Source organism: Protopterus annectens, chromosome 11.part0 (assembly GCF_019279795.1).
Source record: "Protopterus annectens isolate FY-2018-M chromosome 11.part0, PAN1.0, whole genome shotgun sequence".
In the NCBI taxonomy this organism is placed as follows: domain Eukaryota; kingdom Metazoa; phylum Chordata; order Ceratodontiformes; family Protopteridae; genus Protopterus; species Protopterus annectens.
The window spans coordinates 1,106,148,404-1,106,168,393 of NC_056745.1; the positions used below are offsets into that span (position 1 = coordinate 1,106,148,404).

A 19,990-nucleotide genomic window follows, 5' to 3' on the forward strand; every position below is an offset into this window, starting at 1 on the left:
AAAGACAAGCTGCAGGTAGATTGGACACTCTAAATCGGCCCTAGGTGTGAGTGCATGTGTGTGTGTGTGCCTTCTGTGGAAGGTTGGGTGCCAGGCTGGCAACTCGACACTGTAAAACTCCACTGCCAATCATGAGCGGGCACGTGATCCGCTGTGGTGACCCTAACTGGGAAAAGCCAAAAGAAGAAGATTAGGCTCTGTGCACAGTTATCCCACTCCACAAATGGGGAGCCACCACTGATCCCGGGAACTATCGACCTATTAGCCTGATGAGCCTGGTCTGCAAGGCCATGGAACATATCATCATGGAACTCATAAACAAAGACATTGCTAACCTCCAAACTCTGGATCCCACTCAGTTTGGGTTTGTGAAAGGCAAATCATGCCTCCTGAACCTGATTGACTTCTTTGAGGCAGTCACCAAAGCCGTAGATGAGGGTAAGGTGGTTCACACAGCCTATCTTGACCTTGCCAAGGCTTTTGACACCATCCCCCATTCTGGAATTATAGCTAAACTCACTAAACTATGTATAAATCCCTACGACACAAGATGGGTTGCCAACTGGCTCACTGACAGAATCCACACTATAAAAGTTGCAGACTCCAAATCTGACCTCAAAGCAGTGACAAGTGGAGTACCACAGGGATCCATCCTGGGACCTCTCCTGTTTGGTATCTACTTCTCTGAAGTACAGGCTAACACAGAAGGCCTCTGGCTAACGAAGTTTGCAGATGACTGCAAACCTGGAGCCATAGTCAAGTCCTTAAATGATGTGGACATCCTACAGAAGGGCCTCGCTGAGACAGATGCCTGGTGTCAAAGCCATGGCCTCAAGTTCAATGCCAAAAAATGCAGTGTCATCCCCTTTGGTAAAAACTCTGTACCCATGCACTACCACATAGGCAGCAATCTACTTAACACTGAATGCATGATAAGAGATCTTGGAACCCAGGTGGACAGTAGTCTCTCCTTTGATAGTCACATTGCCACAGTAGTCAGGAAGTCCTTCTATGTGCCACACCTCATCATAAAAGGGTCCTCATCCCGAAAAAAAGAGGTCATTGTTCCCCTCTACCCGATACTCATTAGACCCATTATAGAGTACAACACCCCTTTTGGAATGTACCTTACAAGACATCTGCAGCAGCTGGAAAGGCCACAGAAGTACCTCACAAAGAGTACTACTGGACCCAAACAAATGCCCTACACTGACCACCTCAAAAAACTCCAGCTTTACTCCGTAGCATATCGCCTACTCCAAGGTGATCTCTGCCAAACATATAAAGCTATGTCAAACCTAGAGCTGTTGGACATGCTACACCTAAAGAAATCCCAATCCCTCCGAGCTACACGCTCTAGGGACCTAAACCTTGTCACCACAATAAGCAGGACATGCTGGAGGGATAGATTCCTGTCCCAGAGACTTCCCATACTCTGGAACAGGCTACCCATCTATGTCAAACAAAGTTCTTCATTAGCACTCTTCATGAAACATCTTGATAAGTGGTTGGGAAATAGGAAATACACCCCAGGGATTATTTATGTCTCTGCTCGACAGTGGCACAGGAAAATAACTTTCTTGGGTGGTGTAAGCCAGGGAACTTTGTTGGCTAGGCTTACATAGGCCCTTGGGCCGATAGTCTAGTACCTACCTATGTTCCTGTCTTTTAGAAATGGCGTCATTTCCTAACTGGGCAATTTGCAAAACTAGAAAGTGAAAACACAGCATAGTAGATCTACACAGCAAAATCACAAGGAATGGAGAAACTGCTTTTAAAAAACAACTATCTAAAGTAGAATTCAAAACTGCATTTTTGTGGGAGCTCCCCCACATACACCCTCCCTATAGGCAGCTTTGTTCATTGTACCTCACTTACAGTTCTATGAAAACCTGAATCACACCATAGTAACTAACAACTCTTTGACCAAAAATGAATGAAGTACTACTGCTTGAACTAAGACAAGTCAAATGCACTGCAGTCATATCATATATAAACAGAAAAAAGTAAATATTTTAAGCATGAGGCAAGCCTTTCCCCTACACCACCTATGAATCCTTTATACTGGGTTACTTAGATGTTGTCACTGCAAAGTCATGGCACTTTAAAGAATAAGGAAAACACATAAACATTATAGCTTGTTCTACCTCCAGAGTTGCAGTACCTCAGAGAAAAAAATACCCCCAAAAAATCAGCCATTTACATCAAAAAGCAGCAACTATAAAATAATAATTGAGCTGAAAACACTTTATCTGAATTCCATTCCAGCATGCATGACTGAGGAAAGGCAAATTAAGCAATTATTGTTCAAGGACTTGTAGGAAAAGCCTCATTTATTTGTATAATCAACTAAAAAAAACTGGAGCACCTTGAAGAAAGAGTAGTCATCCTACAGTGCCCAATGTGCAGTTTCAACCAATTATGCATTTGCCCAGTTAATAAGTGCACAGATAAACTACTCCCAATATTTACTGTCTAAATCGTAGCAAATGTATACTTGTAAGTAGAGCAGGTTATTCAGGCTATTTGGAGGATGTACATTTACAGGAATCATGCTGAGTCACAGAAAGCAATTTCTGTGAATTCAAAAACTTGACAAATGTTCACCAAAACATCTTTTACTTTGCTAAATATCCGAGAAAAGAAAATGTTTTCAGGAAGCAACCTCCCCTGCACTTTATATGTGGGAAAATATTCACACACTTCCAAAATGTATATATATATATATACCAACTCCTGTATTTATTCTGCTGCATTTATTACTGCTTGGTAGTAGCCTGATTACATTGTAACTGTTATTCTAAGCCTGTTGGTTTAAGCACTTGGGCTTCAGACCATTTGTTTTACAATAAGGTTTGTGGTCTGCACTGTTGTGGCAGGACAGGCAGCATACATCCTTCTAAGTTGGGAATTGTTAAAGGCTCAGTGTCTGTTATTCTAAAAGTGTATTAGTTCTGGTTTAAGTGCTTGGGCTTCAGGCCAGTTATTTTACATTGAGAAGGTTTGTGGTCTGCACTCTTGAGGGAGAAGAGGCTAGATTCGACCCTTCTGAGCTGGGATGTTTTGGTTAAAGGCTTATTGTGCCTGCTTATTTGAACTGTTTCTTTCTGAAATTGGTACAACCTGTTTGCTGTAACACAAGACTAGATTCAGTCCTGCTGAATCTAGCTTTGTTTGTATAACTTGAGCACTAATCCAGCACCCTAGAGGCAGGAGTGTGCAGTTAGAACTTGTCTGATTGAAGACTGCTGGAATAGGGCTCAGTTTTGAGCTTTTTTACTGGTTAATTGGGTAATTTGTTTAAATCAGTTTGCTGGTTTTCTATTGTTATAAAAAAATTGCACTTTATTCATTTGCTTTTACTGTATTTGTGTTTCTTCCTACTTTATTACTTTATTTTCTTTTGCTGCCTGTTCTTAAAAGTACTTAATTGCATTTATTCTGCTCCATTTATTACTGCATGTTAGTAGCCTGATTACATTGTAACTATTCCTCTAAGCCTTTGGTTTAAACACTTGGGCTTCAGACCACTTGTTTTACATTAAAAAGGTGTGGTCAGCACTCTTGTGGGAGGAGAGTGTAGATTTTGCCCTTCTGAGCTGGGATTTTCTGGTTAAAGGCTTGTTGTGCCTGCTTATTTGAACTGTTTCTTTCTGAAATTGATACAACTTGTTTGCTGTAGCACAAGACTAGATTCAATCCTGCTGAATCTAGCTTTGTTTGTATAACTTGAGCACTAATCCAGGCCATCTTTTTCTGGAGAAGGTTCCCCTGCACCCTAGTGGCAGAAGTGTGCAGTTAGAACTTGTCTGACTTGTAGACTGCTGGAATGGGGCTCAGTTTTTAGCTTTTTATTGGTTAATAGGTTAATTTGTTTAAATCAGTTTGCTCATTTGCTACAGTTATTATTAAGAAAAAAATACACTTTATGCATTGCCGCTTAGCTAGGGTTAAAATATTCCCAGCGCCATATCTGCTCTTCAAATTTTCTCTTAGAACTAGTCAGTTGTTTTTTAGTTTTAGCACTCAAATCTGTTTCTTTGAGCTCTCAGCACTTGTTCAGAACTCACTGTAAGCACTAAATAAGCTACAAATTACTACAGTACTCAATTTTCCTCACTTGTCTAGAGGAAAACAGTTTTTAGTACTTAATAAATAAGCACCTATCCAGACATGTCTATGGGTCAGCTCCCAGTGTTTTCTCCTGTCTACCTGATGAATCTGGGCATCTTGGGGCAATGCAGCAATTGCCTCATGTACACAGACAACCCTCTCCTCCTACCACCCAATACTACAACCTGTGAGAGATGCACTTATACAGCCAAACTGGAAGCAAAGCTCTCTTAACCCAAGACTGGACCAGATAGACAAGAGGAGAGGGTAACCACTTGCACCAGACCACACTCATCACAGTCCCTCAAAACCTACACCACCAAAACACACACATAGAAACAAAAACACACACCTGCATTCACGGAGTCTCTCAATAAAAATCTGTCCAAGCAACAGAGACCTCCAAAGCAATAATGCAAGCAACCTCCACCCCCCAACACAACCCAAATGACACATAGCCTACAAACTCAATGTGCCACCCAACCACAGCCCATAAGGCATAACAATATGCCCAACTATCTAGTCATAGTTGACTCTATAGTCAGGCACACTGATGTTCCACTCACCAGGCTAAACAAGGAAAAAGTTACTGTCAGCTGCCTGTCAGGTGCCAGGATTCGCCACATAATGCACACATTCAGGTCACTCCACAACAAGTACAAATACATCTCTGTCATTGTCCATGTTGGTGTGAATGACCTGAGATGTACCTCCCTGGACTACATGAAAAGAGACATGGAGGAGCTCTCCGATCTTGTAGCTAAGGCAGGTATGACCCTAGCAATGAGTAGCATCCTGTGATCACGCAGAATGATACCACAGTACAAGGACAAAATGACTGACTTCAACAATTGGCTAAGCTTCTGGAGTCATTCTAAGGGAATCCAGTATCTGTCTGCCTGGGATGACATGATCGATAGACCACGATGGTTTGCCAGAGATAGCCTGCACCTGTCGCTCTTCGGATTCTGGATATTGGCTAAGACTCTTGCCACCCCTAAAGTGCCTTTTTTAGGCAAGGTTCAAATGACAAATTCACCACCTTAACAGGTACAAGCAAGCAAAATCTGAGGGTAATGCTATTCAATGATAGAAGTCTAAACCTCAAAATGCACTCACTCGAAGCACTCCTTAAAATGGAGTACATAGACATCTGTGCAGTGACAGAGACCTCTTTCAAGGCTACAGAGAACATCCCTGCATTACCAGGCTATAACTCATACCACACCTTTCAGCCACTTAACCTGGACCAAAAAAGGAAGCGTGTCCATATTCATTAGGGATATCCACACCTCCAGGTTAGTTGCTCAGCATAATGCATCCGAGATTATCCAAGTGCAACTATCTCTGGGCAAAACCGCAATCCAAATAGTAGCTTGCTACAGATCCCCCACCATGCCCCAGGTATCCCACTCCTCATTTCTTGATACACTGGAAAATATTAGGGTACAACCTAACACCCTAATAATGGGCAATTTCAACTACCCCACCAATAACTGGGAAAACTACTCATGTACCAACTCTTTTACTCAATGTTTTCTGGAATTCATAAATTCCAACGCCTTGGACCAGCTTATCCACACCATCACCAGGGGCAGCAATATCCTAGACCTGGTCATTACCAACATGGGTGACCGGTGTTCCACACCAGAGGTCAATTCTTCGTTGGTCAGATCTGACCACAAGCTATTCACCCTAGACATTCACATCTCACCCCCACCCACATTACAGAAACCACTGTAAAACATTTCTCCAAAGCCAATTTCACGCTTCTTAAGACAGAAGTGGCAAACTTCACGACACCTATGCAGACGGACAATAGAGGTACGACTGCTGAAACCTACACAAATGCACTTTGTAAGCACTTACACAAGTGCATGGATCGTGCTATCCCTAACAGAGCCAAGATGCTATCCTCCAAAAAAAGGAAGCCAATCTGCTGGTCCTCTGCCATAAACAAACTCTACAACAGAAGAAAGAAACTGCTGCAAAAAAGAGTAAAATCCCATGATTGGGGGAACTCCCTGGTCATCCTCAGTAAGAAGCTGAAATCCCTCATAAAATCCACTAAAGCTAGTTACAAAAACAAAATCGTCACTGATTCTAAACATAACCACAAAGCATTCTGTAGCTATGTAGACTACCTATCTATGTCAAACAGAGGTCCTCATTAGCACTCTTCAAGAAAAATCTTGATTGGAAGGGAAATAGGCAATTCACCCCGGGGATCACTTCTGTGGCTCTGCTCGACAGGGGCACAGGAAAATAATTTTCTTCTTGGGGCGAAAGCCAGGATACCTTTTTAGCTAGGCGGCTATAAGCCCTAGGGCCAATAGCCTAGTACCTAACTAAGAACCTATGAACCTATGTCAAGAATCTGAATGGCAATACTCAGCTCTGCTCTGACTTACAGCACAATGGCACTAAATATACAGAATCAACTGAAATTGCCAACATCCTGATAGATAGGTTCAGTGTTAACTTTAACCCCCTCTCACCCCCTAAAGGGCCCATCTCTATCCTGGAAGAATGCAAAGTTCCTGTAATCATGACTACACCGGTAAAAAACTCACTCTCCAAAGCCAAGAACACAGCATCCATGGGACCTGACAACATCCCTGGCTGCATTCTACATGAACTACAGAACGAACTGGCACCACACCTAAGTACCATGTTCAGTCATAGCCTCACCTCAGGTTTTGGGCCCACTGAATGGTGCACAGAGATGGTTATCGCACTCCACAAAGGGGGATCCACTACAGACCATGGGAACTACTGCCCCATTAGCTTGATGAGCCTGATCTGCAAAGCCATGGAACGTATCATCATGGAACTTATAAACAAAGACACTGGTAATCTCCAAACTCTGGTCCCCACCCAGTTCAGGTTTGTAAAAGGCAGATCATTTCTCCTAAACCTGATAGACTTCTTTGAAGCAGTCACCAAAGCTGTAGAAGAGGGTAAGGTGGTTCACACAGCCTATCTAGATCTTGCCAAGGCTTTTGATACCATCCCCCACTCTGGAATTATAGATAAACTCACTAAACTAGGTATAAATCCCTATTTCACAAGATGCATTGCCAGCTGGCTTACTGATAGAACCCACACTGTGAAAGTAGCAGACTCCAAATCCAATTTCAGACCAGTGACAAGTGGAGTACCACAGGGTTCAGTCCTGGGTCCTCTCTTATTTGGCATCTACTTCTCTGAAGTACAGACTAACACAGAATGTCTTTGGCTAATGAAGTTCGCAGATGACTGCAAACTAGGAGCCATAATTGAAACACCTAACGATGTGGACATCCTACAAAAGGGCCTCACTGAGACAGATTCCTGGTGTCAAAGCCATGGCCTCAAGCTCAATGCCAAAAAGTACATTGTCATCCCTTTTGGAAGAAACTCTGTACCCATGAACTATCACATAGGAGGTAGTCTATTTAACACCGAAAGTGTGATATGAGACCTTGGGACACAGATGGACAGTAGTCTCTCCTTTGTAATCACATGACCACAGGAAATCCTTCTATGTGGCACACCTCATCACAAAAGGTTTCTCAGCCAGGAAAAAATAGGTAATTCTTCCCCTCTATTCATCACTCATTAGACCCATTATAGAGTACAATTCCCCTTTTGGTTTGTACCTTACAAGACATCTACAACAATTGGAAAGGCCACAGAAATACATCACAAAGAGGATTACCAGCCTCAAACAGATGCCCTATGCAGGCCATCTCAAAATACTCAAGCTTTACTCTGTCACATATCACCTACTCAGAGGCAATCTCTGCCTAACATACAAAGCTATGTCAAACCCAGAGCTGTTGGACATGCTCCACTTAAAGAAATCTCAATCCCTCCGAACTACATGCTCTAGGGACCTAAACCTTGTCACCACAATAAACAGAACATGCTGGAGGGATAGATTCCTGTCCCAGAGACTTCCCATACTCTGGAACAAACTACCTATCTATATCAAACAAAGCCCCTCATTAGCACTCTTCAAGAAAAAGCTTGATGATTGGATGTGAAATAGGAAATTCACCCCGGGGATCACTTCTGTGGCTCTGCTCGACAGGGGTACAGGAAAATAATTTTCTTGGGTGGCGAAAGCCCGGGTACCTTTTTGGCTAGGCTTATATAGGCCCTAGGGCCAACCTAGTACCTACCTATGAACTTATGACCCAAGGTCACATAAGAGTGGAGAAAGCTGAAACATTTACTGTCAATGAAACTAATTTTGGCAGATGCTCTTTGATCTTTTAACGTTCACTGAAACTGCTGCTGATGAATCAATAGAAACTGAAATTTAGTTTAGAAAAGTTACAAGGTACTGAGAAAAACTATGTAAACACTTTCAAAAAGCAGAACAGACTACAGATAGTACTAACTTACTTCATTTGCTGTTCATTCAGATTCTCGATACTGAGAGGTCGTTGTCTTTCTGCAAGGATTTTTTGTTTCTTTTCTCTTTCTGTAGGCTTCTTTGCACCTTTACGGGTTTCACCTTGATGCTGAAAAAATGAGAACCACATATAACCTGCATTCCACGTAATGGTAGGAAATGTATACAGTTAAATGTTTTGAGGAACATGACATTTGAGCAAGATGCACTGTGCTGGAGAATTTGGCCATTCTGTGTCACTTATTATTCATATTTTCATATTTACATTACTATTTCATAAATGGGAGAGGTACATGTTATTTTGAGGGAGAAATGTCATGCTGAGAAACAAAAAACTACTCTGTCACTGTCAGAAAAGCAGTTTGTGAAAATCTGGAAAATATATGACTTTTTGTTTAGATTATATTTATTACTGTATTGATGCAAAGAATTTGAATACACTAATTGTAAGCATTAAAAACATTTTCACTGAACATTACTTTCTGTACTTTTCAAACAGCATTTACTATTTACAAGATATTCATATTTGTTTGACTTATGCTTTTAAACTTCATTTTCAAAAAATTCTCAGAAATCTAAAGATATATGAAGCTCGACTAAAGTCACCAAAGAAGATGCCAAAAAATTGTTAAGCCGGTGTTTAATGAAGACAAGCTAAAAGCTTTTGCAAACATTTCATCAGGTGTATAGAAATTAATTGACGTATCTGAGTACGTATATTTCAATTTTTAAAAAAAATTTTGTGGATGTTGTGTAATATAAGAAATCATCAAATTAACTTGAATTATTTTTCCAATTGATAAACATATTATTCTCAAACCTCCTGTAGAACAGAAGGTTTTCAGAGAATTCATTGTCTGAGTTAAATATGAACTTCTTTTCCCAGGTAGCCAAGACTAAATTGACATAGGTGTTGGCTACCCGGTGTACCCATAACTACATTCTATATTTTTAAAAAATGTTGTCCTTGAAAAAGAAAGATATTATTAGTCAAAACTATTGACAAGAATTCACAAAGAGTGTTTATATCCATATTACTCAAAGTAGAATATATTAGAGACTTTGTGGTAAAGGTTTCAACTTTGAGTGATATGGATATAAACACTTTTTGTGAATAATTGGACAGGTGAAAATATAAATTTAAGAATGGAGTGCGTGGAATACCGCTGGATCAATATATTGAGAGCTGACAAATATCCAAGGCTAAATGCCATCTCTATTTTTAAATTTAAACTTAAAAACAAACATATCATTAACCATGTTTTATACTGTTATATAGATTTAATAAAATTATAGAATTTGTTTAATCTTTTTATCATGCTTTTTGATATTTTTATGTAATAATTGATCATGACCTTTGACCATATGATCTATTGTGTAGGTGTATTTAACTGTGTGGTGTTAGATATGCACTTGATAAAGTGTTTGGGAAAGCTTTTATCTTGTCTTCATTAAATAGTGTCTTCACAACTTTTTGGCATCCTGTTAGGTTCCTTGAGTCATCTCTTCATTTGTGATTTACTGCTACCCATCTTTATCTGTTGAGTGTTACCTAGGATTTGTTTTTTTTTTGGCCATATGAAGGCTGCTAGAGGTGTGGCATTAGACAGCTGCCAGATGTCAGTGAATGTCCATCAAAATCCTTCACAGCATGACCAAGTGATAAAAAAAGGACATATGCAATATGTATATTGAGGTTAGAGCAGCCAGTCAACAGCATCTTTTTGAAAGATTGCAGGAAACTGGGAAACATCAACAAAATCAACACAAACTCAGGAAGAACTGGAAAACTCCACACATATGTTCATAGATTTATAGGTAAGTACTATGTTAGCCTTCCATGTGAGCCATTTTAAGCCTAGCCAATTTCCCTTTCTGTGCTCAAATTCATCTGTTCCATTTGGTTACAGTTTGGCCTAACCCTTCCCATAGATGATAGTTATAATATTACCCCAATGAGAATAACTGGGATCACACCATATATAATTTGAAGAGATCCATACAAGGGATAAAGCATTTAGGAGCAACCTCTGATCATTAATAGTACAGGGGATAGTCCTGGGGTAAATGTTCTGTTTTACATCCATAGATCTAAGATGCATTTGAATAAGGACAGGGATGAACTTTGTTTTATGTGGATGGGGAGTCTGTTCCAGAGTAATGGCATCCTCTGCAAGACAAACTTGTCCCTCCAAACATATTTGCTGATGTTGCATAAGAGGTTTAGATCCCCTACACTTGAGCATTTCTGATTGCATTTGACTTGCTGATGTGCAGTAAATTCATTAGTACTGGGTTGGAGGATGCCTTGCATGCCAGACAGGGGTCACCTCTTAACAGTCTGTAGGATACAGAGTATAGTGACATGGCTTTGAGTCAGTCCATGTAGGACATCTTCTTTAGGCCTTGTATCATTTTAATAAAATATCTCTGCGAGCATTTCAGTTGTTGCATGTGCCTGGACAGATACATGCCAAATGTGGCATTATATTTAAAGCCTGGCCTAATGAGAGCTAGGTAAATGGGGACAATGACATCCCTACAGCCAGACACAATTCCTTTGCTTATAAGCTGTGTAATATAGGACTTTGTTACTACAATGGACATGTACAGATCAAACGTTATGTCACTGTCCACATAAGTGTGGTAGTTGCCTGGGGTAGATGACTTCACAAAGGATGCAATAATGCATTTTTGGCATTTAGTCTGAAGAAGACTGTAAGTTGGGAACAGTGATGGAATCCCCAAATGACTTAGCCATCCTCCATAAAGGTTTATCCCAAATAAATAACTACTGCCAAAACCATGCACTGAAACTAAATGCCAAAAAATGAATTATTATTATTATTATTATCATATAATGCAAATTTAGTCATCCAGAAACCTTTGGCACTGGCTTTTATTTCAGAGAAGTAGAAGCCAAACAGGAGAGATCCCAGCACAGAAACCTGGCGACTGGTCTCTTTGTAGGGCAACTTGCTCTGTTTTGACTTCCTGTGTCCTATCTGTGGGCCAGCTGATTTGTCTTTCATAATGGCGAAATCTCTGTAACAGGAAATTCCAGATACTTACCCACATTCAGACATCAACTCTGAACATTTGTGAACCTTGACAAAATGTCAACAGGATTTTAAGGGCATCTAAGAAGTTGTCACAAAAATTTTCAGATTAATACCAAAATCAGAAGACATTAGCTAAGTAGGCAAGAGTAATAACTTTGGAAAGAAAAACAATGAGCTGCCACTACAACAGATAACAGCATTTAAGTAAAAGATACTTGGGCTGACACCATGTCATACTCCAGAAAACAGCATGTGGTATCAAGTGTTCACAAGTATAAATGAAAATAAACTGCACCCGGCTAACACACCAATATGTTTATTAAAACAAAACAAAACGTAAGCACTTTCGCAGCTAACCAAGTCGCTTCATCTCCTCACATACACGGACTAAAGGCAGATCTGAACCTTGGACCTGTGAAGCACAGCTCTTAACTATTAAGCTACTGAAGAAGATGTTATCAAAGCTCAATGCTATAATCAAAGTAAATTCATATCATACAAGTGAAGTGAAAAGGAAGTAAAAAGTGTTATTCAGATATGCGGTCAGGTGGGAGGAAATGCATCAAGCTTCCTAAGAACTGCAGTAGAAAGCAGGTGTGGTTTGAACCCAGGTTACAAGCAATGGTAGTAAAGGTAGAAGAAAGGGTGGGAGCGGATGACATTGTGCATTATTCTCCAGATACACTAGAGAAGAAGAATGAAAGACTGCAGGAAAGAAAAAAATGTACTAGCAGGAAGTAATAATTATGGAGGATCGGAATCTTACAGGAGCAGACTTGGAGATTCCAAACTCCATGGCAGGAAGAGAAGAGAAGAGAGGAGAAGAAAGAGAAGAGAAGACGAACTGACTCAGGTGTTGCACCATGATTGTTTCAGCGTTGGCGATAATTTAAAATGAAAGAATGCAGGGCATGATCTTAATCAGTACAGAGGGAGTCATGGATTTCAAGGTAATATACCATCAAAAAACAGTAGCCAAACTGTAGCTTAACATGTGCGTGTGGCAGGAGAGAGTAAAAGTATGAAGGTAAAGATGACAGTGGTACAGGATTTTAGAAAAATAAATTGCACTGTGCCTGGGAAGTGGATCAGTTATGAGATGGGAGAATAGAAGCACTTTAAAGGAGAACACAAGCTCTGTGAATCGGTCAGATATGAAGTACTCAGAACTAACGACAATGGTGTGAGGAAGAGGCAAATAAAGTCAAAAACAGATAAAGGTCAATGTGGCTACACAGCAAAGTTAGGCAACCAATCATGACAAAAGACAGAGTCTAAATTAGGTAGAAAGGAGGAGTAGAAGGTGGGGGTGGTGGCATAGTGGAACGAAGCCAGCAGAAGATCAACAAAGGCAAAATTTGGGAGGGAGTCAGCAAAAAGGATCAAAAGAGATACACATTTCTTCTAGGTATATAATAAAATAGAGGAGGGAAATAACTGAACTGACCAAGCTGAGCACACATAGAAGGTGATTAGAGAATACCAAGAACAAATATTGATACTAAATGCATACAAAAATAAAAATCAACGGAAAGGTGCTATGCTAGGAGAGACACAGGGCAGAATGGAGAGTGCAACAAACAGACACTTGAAAAGAGACAGTCAGAGGAAACTGGCACCACAGGGAGAAAGCAAAAAAAAAAAACATATACGTTACGCAAAATGTTCAGTGATATCTGGTCCGTATGTTGGCAGATTCACAGTGGCGATCTTACTGCTTAGTGCAGACTGGATTGGAAACTGGAAAGCAGTACATATGGTATTTTATTACAAGAATGGAGCAGAAATATCTGCAGAACTACAGGCCTGTTATCTAAACCACAGCGCAAGCAGGGAAAGTACTTCTACAGGAGACAGCAATCTCCAGCAAGCAACAAGGGTGTATGCACAGAAGGTGCTGTCAGCCAAATGTGATCCAGTTTTATGAATGCGTTACAGGTGAACTTGAGAGGGTAACATTGGTAGACATAGTGTACTTGGACTTTAACAAGGGCTTTGGCTTGGTCCCACACAGGAGGTTGATGGGAAAATTAAAGGGTCTGGAGTAAGATAAAACTTGAGGAAATGAACTGCTGCATGGTTGAATGGTAGTACACGAGAGGGATGATGTCAGGAATAAGGAGCAGGGCTATTGAATTACCACTGGGATCTGTTCAGCATCTGGCACACTTCATTATATTTTCCACAGACTTACAGAGAGAAAAGAGGACATGATGAACCCCTTGTGTGGTAATGATAAGACAAACAAGGGCATACCAGCAGAGGGTGAGAAAGATTTTGAAAGAATGACCTTAGCGAGAAGAAAGGTGACACTTGAGTTTTGTTACAATACATGAAAAGCACTGTACTTTGGCAACAACAACTCTGGTGTGAAGTCAAATGAGTAGGAAAGGGATATGGAGAGCTGACCAAAGCTGGACTAAATCACCACGAAAAGAATAACAAGGAAGTGGCTACAGAATGCTGGAGGGTATCCTTTTGGAGGCAGATGCCAGTGAAAAAGTCATGATTCAAGTCTACAGGACCATGCCAAACAAATTGAAGAATTACAGATTAAACCACAAATGGAAGGCCCAAGAAAACAAACTGCCTCAGATAAAATCCAGAAGAACTTTAATCTAGAAACTTTCTGAAATAAAAACTTGTTTAAAACTATAAGGCATAAGCACTTTCTTTCACAAAAATACATGAACTTCATCAGATAAACATTGCTGAAGGTACACACACAATTTGTAGCTTTTATGTTCAATCACTTGACCGTCAAGCTCCAGGAAATGGCACATTGTCTTAATGGAGCCACCACAAAGAAATTCACAGTGTGTAGCACTGAGTTAATTAAAAAAAATATACATATATATATATGGTTCTACCTGACATAGCGAAATATATAACACCGACAACCACATCATATATATATATATATATATATATATATATATATATATATATGCATATATATATATATATATAGAACCATATATATATATATATATATATATATATATATGGGTCTACTTTGATCGAAATAGCATTGTTTCGAACTAAGAAAGTACGACCTTACTTTCAGTGAACCGGCAATTAAAATAAAAAATAACAATTTAAACTCTGTTTTGCAAGGGGGCAAGCCCCCCTGCACCCCCACACTGCCGATACATTAAATATACTAACTCCAAGATCACACTACAGTGGGGAAACAGGCATATTCCTTTATCCGCAGTATAGTGCTCTATTTTAGTAAGATTGCCAGTTTGCTGAACCGGTCGTACTTTCTTTGTTCGAAATAATGGTATTTCAATCAAAGAAAGTAGACCCATATATATATATATATATATATATATATATATATATATATATATATAAAAATTAATATAAGATGCTTTCCCCATAAAATAAAAAAATGACAAAAATATGTAAAAATACGTAAAATATAAACCCTGTGGTTAGAACTCATCTTTCCAGTACTTTTGACTTAACCAAATGAATCCAGGCCAATTATTGGCATTCAAACACAGCTGCCAATACAATTCATGTTTTTCCAGTAATAAGGCCAGTGGACTTTCATTATTGTAGGAAGGCATTTGTTCCACAATACCAAATTTGAACATGTGGTGTGGGTAACATTTTATGTGTTTGTAGAAGGCATTAGTCTCTCTCTCATTCAGATTTCATATAAATGTTCATATATTCTGCCCCTCAGTCTCCTCTCCATTTTTCCTATGTAAAAAGCAAGGGCAGAACATACACGGTGCACAACATACCACCTTTGTTGTACAACAATTGAATCAGTTTCTTATACCCATTTTTAAGTCTAGCCAATTCCGTCAAATGTGTGAATCAAACTTTGTACTGTCTGTGAGGTAAGCACCTTAACCATTATGACAACCCCCTAATCAATATGACATGATATATGATGTGCTTTTAAGGGAGCAAGGTAGACAGTTGTGATGAGTTTGTGGATAATTTTATTGATGTTTTGCTGGAGATGCAGCATATTAAGGATGCCAGTATGGTATGAACTCTATAGGTCCTTTTTAGGGTATAGCCAGGTTGAGAGTGATCATTTGCTGTCTTCTGATCTGTACAAAATAAGAAGCCTTGTTGAAGGCGGCCTGGGGCAAAAGCCACTCCAGCTAGATGGGTAGTTTTGGATACTTGTTGACAATTACTATTAAAGCTGTACAGATACCATGACTGAAATGATGGGTTCTCTCTAGTATTCCATGAAAGCATAACTCATGGGACTACACTCTGAGTTTCTGTACACATCTGTGGCTCATTTCACTCAGAGGGGCTTAAGATTTTTTTTTCATCTCAGAAGGTGCTTGGGGGTGTTGCATGAAGTGGTGGTCATATTCAACAAGTAGACAATAATAAGGTGTGTAGGCAGAAAGGATATACAGTGAAGAATTGTATGAGAGTTCCCCTGATGGAACCTAACTAAACACATCATTAAAAATAAACAGTGTGTTCACAATCTTCTGCACATTTGTCAGCCTGAATGTGTATGGACATGATCTTTAGTATATCTTGCAGCTGCTGTAGAAGTTTATATAATGGTCCTTGACAAGACATACCATCTTTCAAGATACCAAATGCAATCTGATTAGTTGTTTGATGAGCATCTGCTCAAATAGCATGTGATCAAAATGTCAATCTGAAGGAGGTTGGTGCAATCAGAGTTTTGTCATTGCATGAAGAAGCATCAGCTTCAGAGATCATTACATTAATACTAGATGCACAAAGGCAAAGCTTCCAGGACTGGGGACATAGTGGGGGTGCTCCTCAGAAAAATAGGACATCTCTGAAGCAAGATTATCACTTTTGTGTTTGATTGATTCAGCATTTGAGGAACTGACCCTCTGGGAAATTATTTAGCACTATTTGATGGACTGGCTCAATAGCTCACTCTATTTTGCTTTTGTTCTTACGTCTTGATACTTACTGGCTGAAATGCAAGACTGTTATATAAGTAGCAAAGTTATCTGGGGGTGTAAACAGCAGCAGCTTACATTTCAAGAAGTGTCTGACTAAAACAGCAAGTACTTTGTTACAGCCTAAGGTATGTAATATTAGTGTCTGTACCATTGTTGTTATACTGTGTTTAACTGAATTGTCTGAGAGGATAGTGGGAGTAACTCAGCTGCATTACTTAGGAGCTTTTCGAAAGCTTTAAGAAAGGATTACAGATCAGTCAATATTCCACGCAACAAATACAGGGAAGTCCAGGTGAGGAGTTTTCACTAGATCTGGGTAAAGTTGCTTCACCTACAGTCAGATGGATAAGTGTTGCGTTATACAAGAGAATCACTCATACATGAGAGTTACTTTAAAAAGATACTTTTAAGATGTTTATAATAGCTACATCATGTAGTTTTTTTTTGGCTTGAGAGAGATTTGTGCACATGTCGGGTATGGAAGACATCTTCTCTAGTCAGCATATGCATGTTGTTCTACGTACACAATGAAGGGATGAATGAATTTCACTTTGTGCTATTATTTTATCAGCAAGTATTTTTGTAACCAAGAATGACATATATCAGCTTGTTTTAGTATGTAATCCTTTTTTTGCCCAGAAATTGATTTTTTTCCTTAAATTTATGCTCATGAACTTGCTGGTAGAAAGTGTTTAGGGTTCACTTTGATTTACTATACACACCTGGGGGTAATTTTATTCAGATAATAAATTGTTAGTTTCCTGAGACCTCTTTGCTGGAGATGTTATGCTGACATAAACAATGCCTATTCAGAAAATAAAGATAACAATAAATTCATCTCTTTATTTTCTATAAATTCCTACACTTTTACTTGCCTGCTGAATGGAACTTTTTGCAGTCGTACTGTAGTTTACCACTGCTAAAATGTTTACATTTAGCCAATAAAGTATTATCATTTTAGGCTATATTAGAAATGGTGTGTAGATATACAACAGTGAAATACTGAACTACTTCTTTACTTTTCAGTTTTCTGTCTTCCTGTCTGTTTTCACTTCACTTCAGCTGTTAGTTAGTACTGTTAGTCTGTGTGAGGCGTCATTGCTGAAGATGGTATGTCTGGTGGTGGGAAGGTTAAAATGACAGCACCAGCAGGCTGATATTTCAGGACTAGGTATTTCTAGTGGAAATAACATGTTGTAAGGGTTGTGCCTAACTCCTTATAAAGTGGGAATACATTGAGTTGCACCAGTGTCATATGCTTATGTGTGGTGCTGGTGTTGCTTTTTTACTTGAGTTGTTATTATTTGTTTTGTCTTTTTTGGACTTTGGGGTCTGGCTTTTGTAATTTATAAGACATAAGTTTCGGAATGGATGAAAAGGCGATGTTTAATGTTTAGGATATCTGAGCAAAAACTTAAAAACATTTTCATACAGCACTGCCATTTTGTCAAGATAGACTGAGAATGTTAAGGTTCTAAAGGAAGGTGGGAAAAGGTTAATTAAGCAGAGTCATAGTAATGATGATGATGATGATGATGATGATGATTATGATGATGATGGAGTAATTGCTTATGTTTCCTCTGAAGATCTGGGTCCTGCTTACCTTAACGAACTGGTGAAACCTTACATTACTCAGAACATCAGGTGCACCATCAGGTACAACATTGCTAGCCCTTCCTGAGGCCTAGTTGGAAACCTCAGGCAGGATTTCTTTTGCTTATCTTCCTCCAGTCCTCTGGAATCAGTTGGTGCTCCCTTCTGACTCTTGTGTGAGAACCTGTCTTCCTTTATGAGGTTTTCTACAAGCTTTTAGGAGGCTCTATTCTGGCACTAAGTGGCAGCCATTCAGTATTACAAACTTTTTTATTTTTGCTCTGTTCCTGCTTTGATAGTTGATCTCGCAATGTGACACTTTGTTTACCAATCAGTTTCTCTTTAGGGGAAACCATTCATTACAGCGTATTCATTACCTGTAGGTGAGGGGCAGTGTCTACATCTGTGAGGAGAATTAAGTTTTTTTCTCTTTATGGTCCTACATGCCCTGTGCATGCTCTCTGTTCTCCAAAGGTTTGGCATACTATGGGGCATTGAAATGTGCAGTCAAATTGCCAGGTGACACAATGGCATACTATGGGCCATTGAAATGTGCAGTCATACTGCCAGGTGACACAATCAACAGTTTTAACCAGGGATTCTACCGCAAAGTGTGCCTAGTGTGCCCCCCCTCTCTAAAAACAACGGACAACCAGTCTTAGATCTTGTCATTTCTCTCACTTCCCACGCAAGCTCCAAAGGTGCCCGAGCTGCCCACCGAACTTAGCTCATCAGGGTCACAGTGACAGTTTTACTTATTTTACTTACTTCCATGGAGTTATATTAGGCTTGCTTTGATAGATTTTTAGCAGACAGTTGTTTAACCCTTATTTGTAAAATAATTAATTTAAGCATTTTGATACTCTTAAATAAATAAATACACAAACAGGTTTCTGATTTTGTGAAAGGGGATATTCAATACAGAAGCAAGTATACTTTGGCAGGAAGCTTTTAGTCCTCTTTTGTATTCTGCTGAACATGACTTCTTAGTTTCTCATCAGCAGGTACAGACGGCAGATATTCTGGTGACTGGGATTTTTGTTATGGTATCAGCAAGAGTCATGGTATGTGTCATTGATCTGTTGGGGGTATTTCTTTACTACATTTTATTGGTGGGGAGTCAATGTCATTTATTCAAAGATAACTTTTCTAGCTAGAGAATGCAGTTAAAAGTCTGCCAAATGTACATTCAAGAAAGTCTATGTTGCTTTGCTGTGAAGCTCTTGACACCCACAGCCCCTGTGAAGAGGCTGTCCTCTCTGCACCCTTGTAACTTACTATAATAAATGCTTGGATCACTGCTCTTTGTAACCTTGGGGTAGGGATAAAAAAACTTAACAGTAACCCCAACCATCTGGTCATCTGATTTGTCAAATTCATACTTTGGACAGAATGCATTTGACTAAACATGTTGTTGCCATTTCTGTGTATTAGTGCCTATTGTGTCTACCAAGGTCCTTTACTTTAATACCCATTGAATGGTATGAGATCTGAAACACTGAGTCGCACACCAGTTACACTTCATTTAATTTATAACAATGCAGTTTTACAGAAGTTGGAGCAAAGCATATACATTTGGGTTAAAATGGTTTGGAAATGCCTAAATACGTGTTTGCAAAATGAAATGTTAAAAATCCTTTCTTGTATGCAGATGTTTTGAGATTTCTACAATGACTATTATTCTTCCCATGACAGCAGGTGTTTGTGATAAATCACTTGCATGCACCATGATGCACCTAGACCTTTTGGGTAAACAGTAGAACAGGATGCAGAATAGATTTTTGAATAGTTAAAGATGGGGATTGATGAGGATTTTGCTTTTTAAAGACTATGTACAGGTAAGGCATAGGTTCTGAGTATTAAAAAGGGGTCAGTTTGGGGTGTAG

The 19,990-nt window shown here is 39.4% G+C and overlaps 1 protein-coding gene across 7 annotated transcripts in view; it reads right to left on the reverse strand.

The window, feature by feature from the left end:
- LOC122815712 (troponin T, slow skeletal muscle-like) overlaps positions 1-19,990 on the reverse strand; it is a 361,457-nt gene that overhangs the window by 101,050 nt on the left and 240,417 nt on the right. For all 7 annotated transcript variants that reach the window (XM_044088451.1, XM_044088450.1, XM_044088449.1 and 4 more), the window contains one exon: positions 8,506-8,624. In XM_044088451.1, the coding sequence (XP_043944386.1) occupies positions 8,506-8,624 (119 nt within the window). The remainder of the gene's footprint in view (positions 1-8,505; positions 8,625-19,990) is intronic.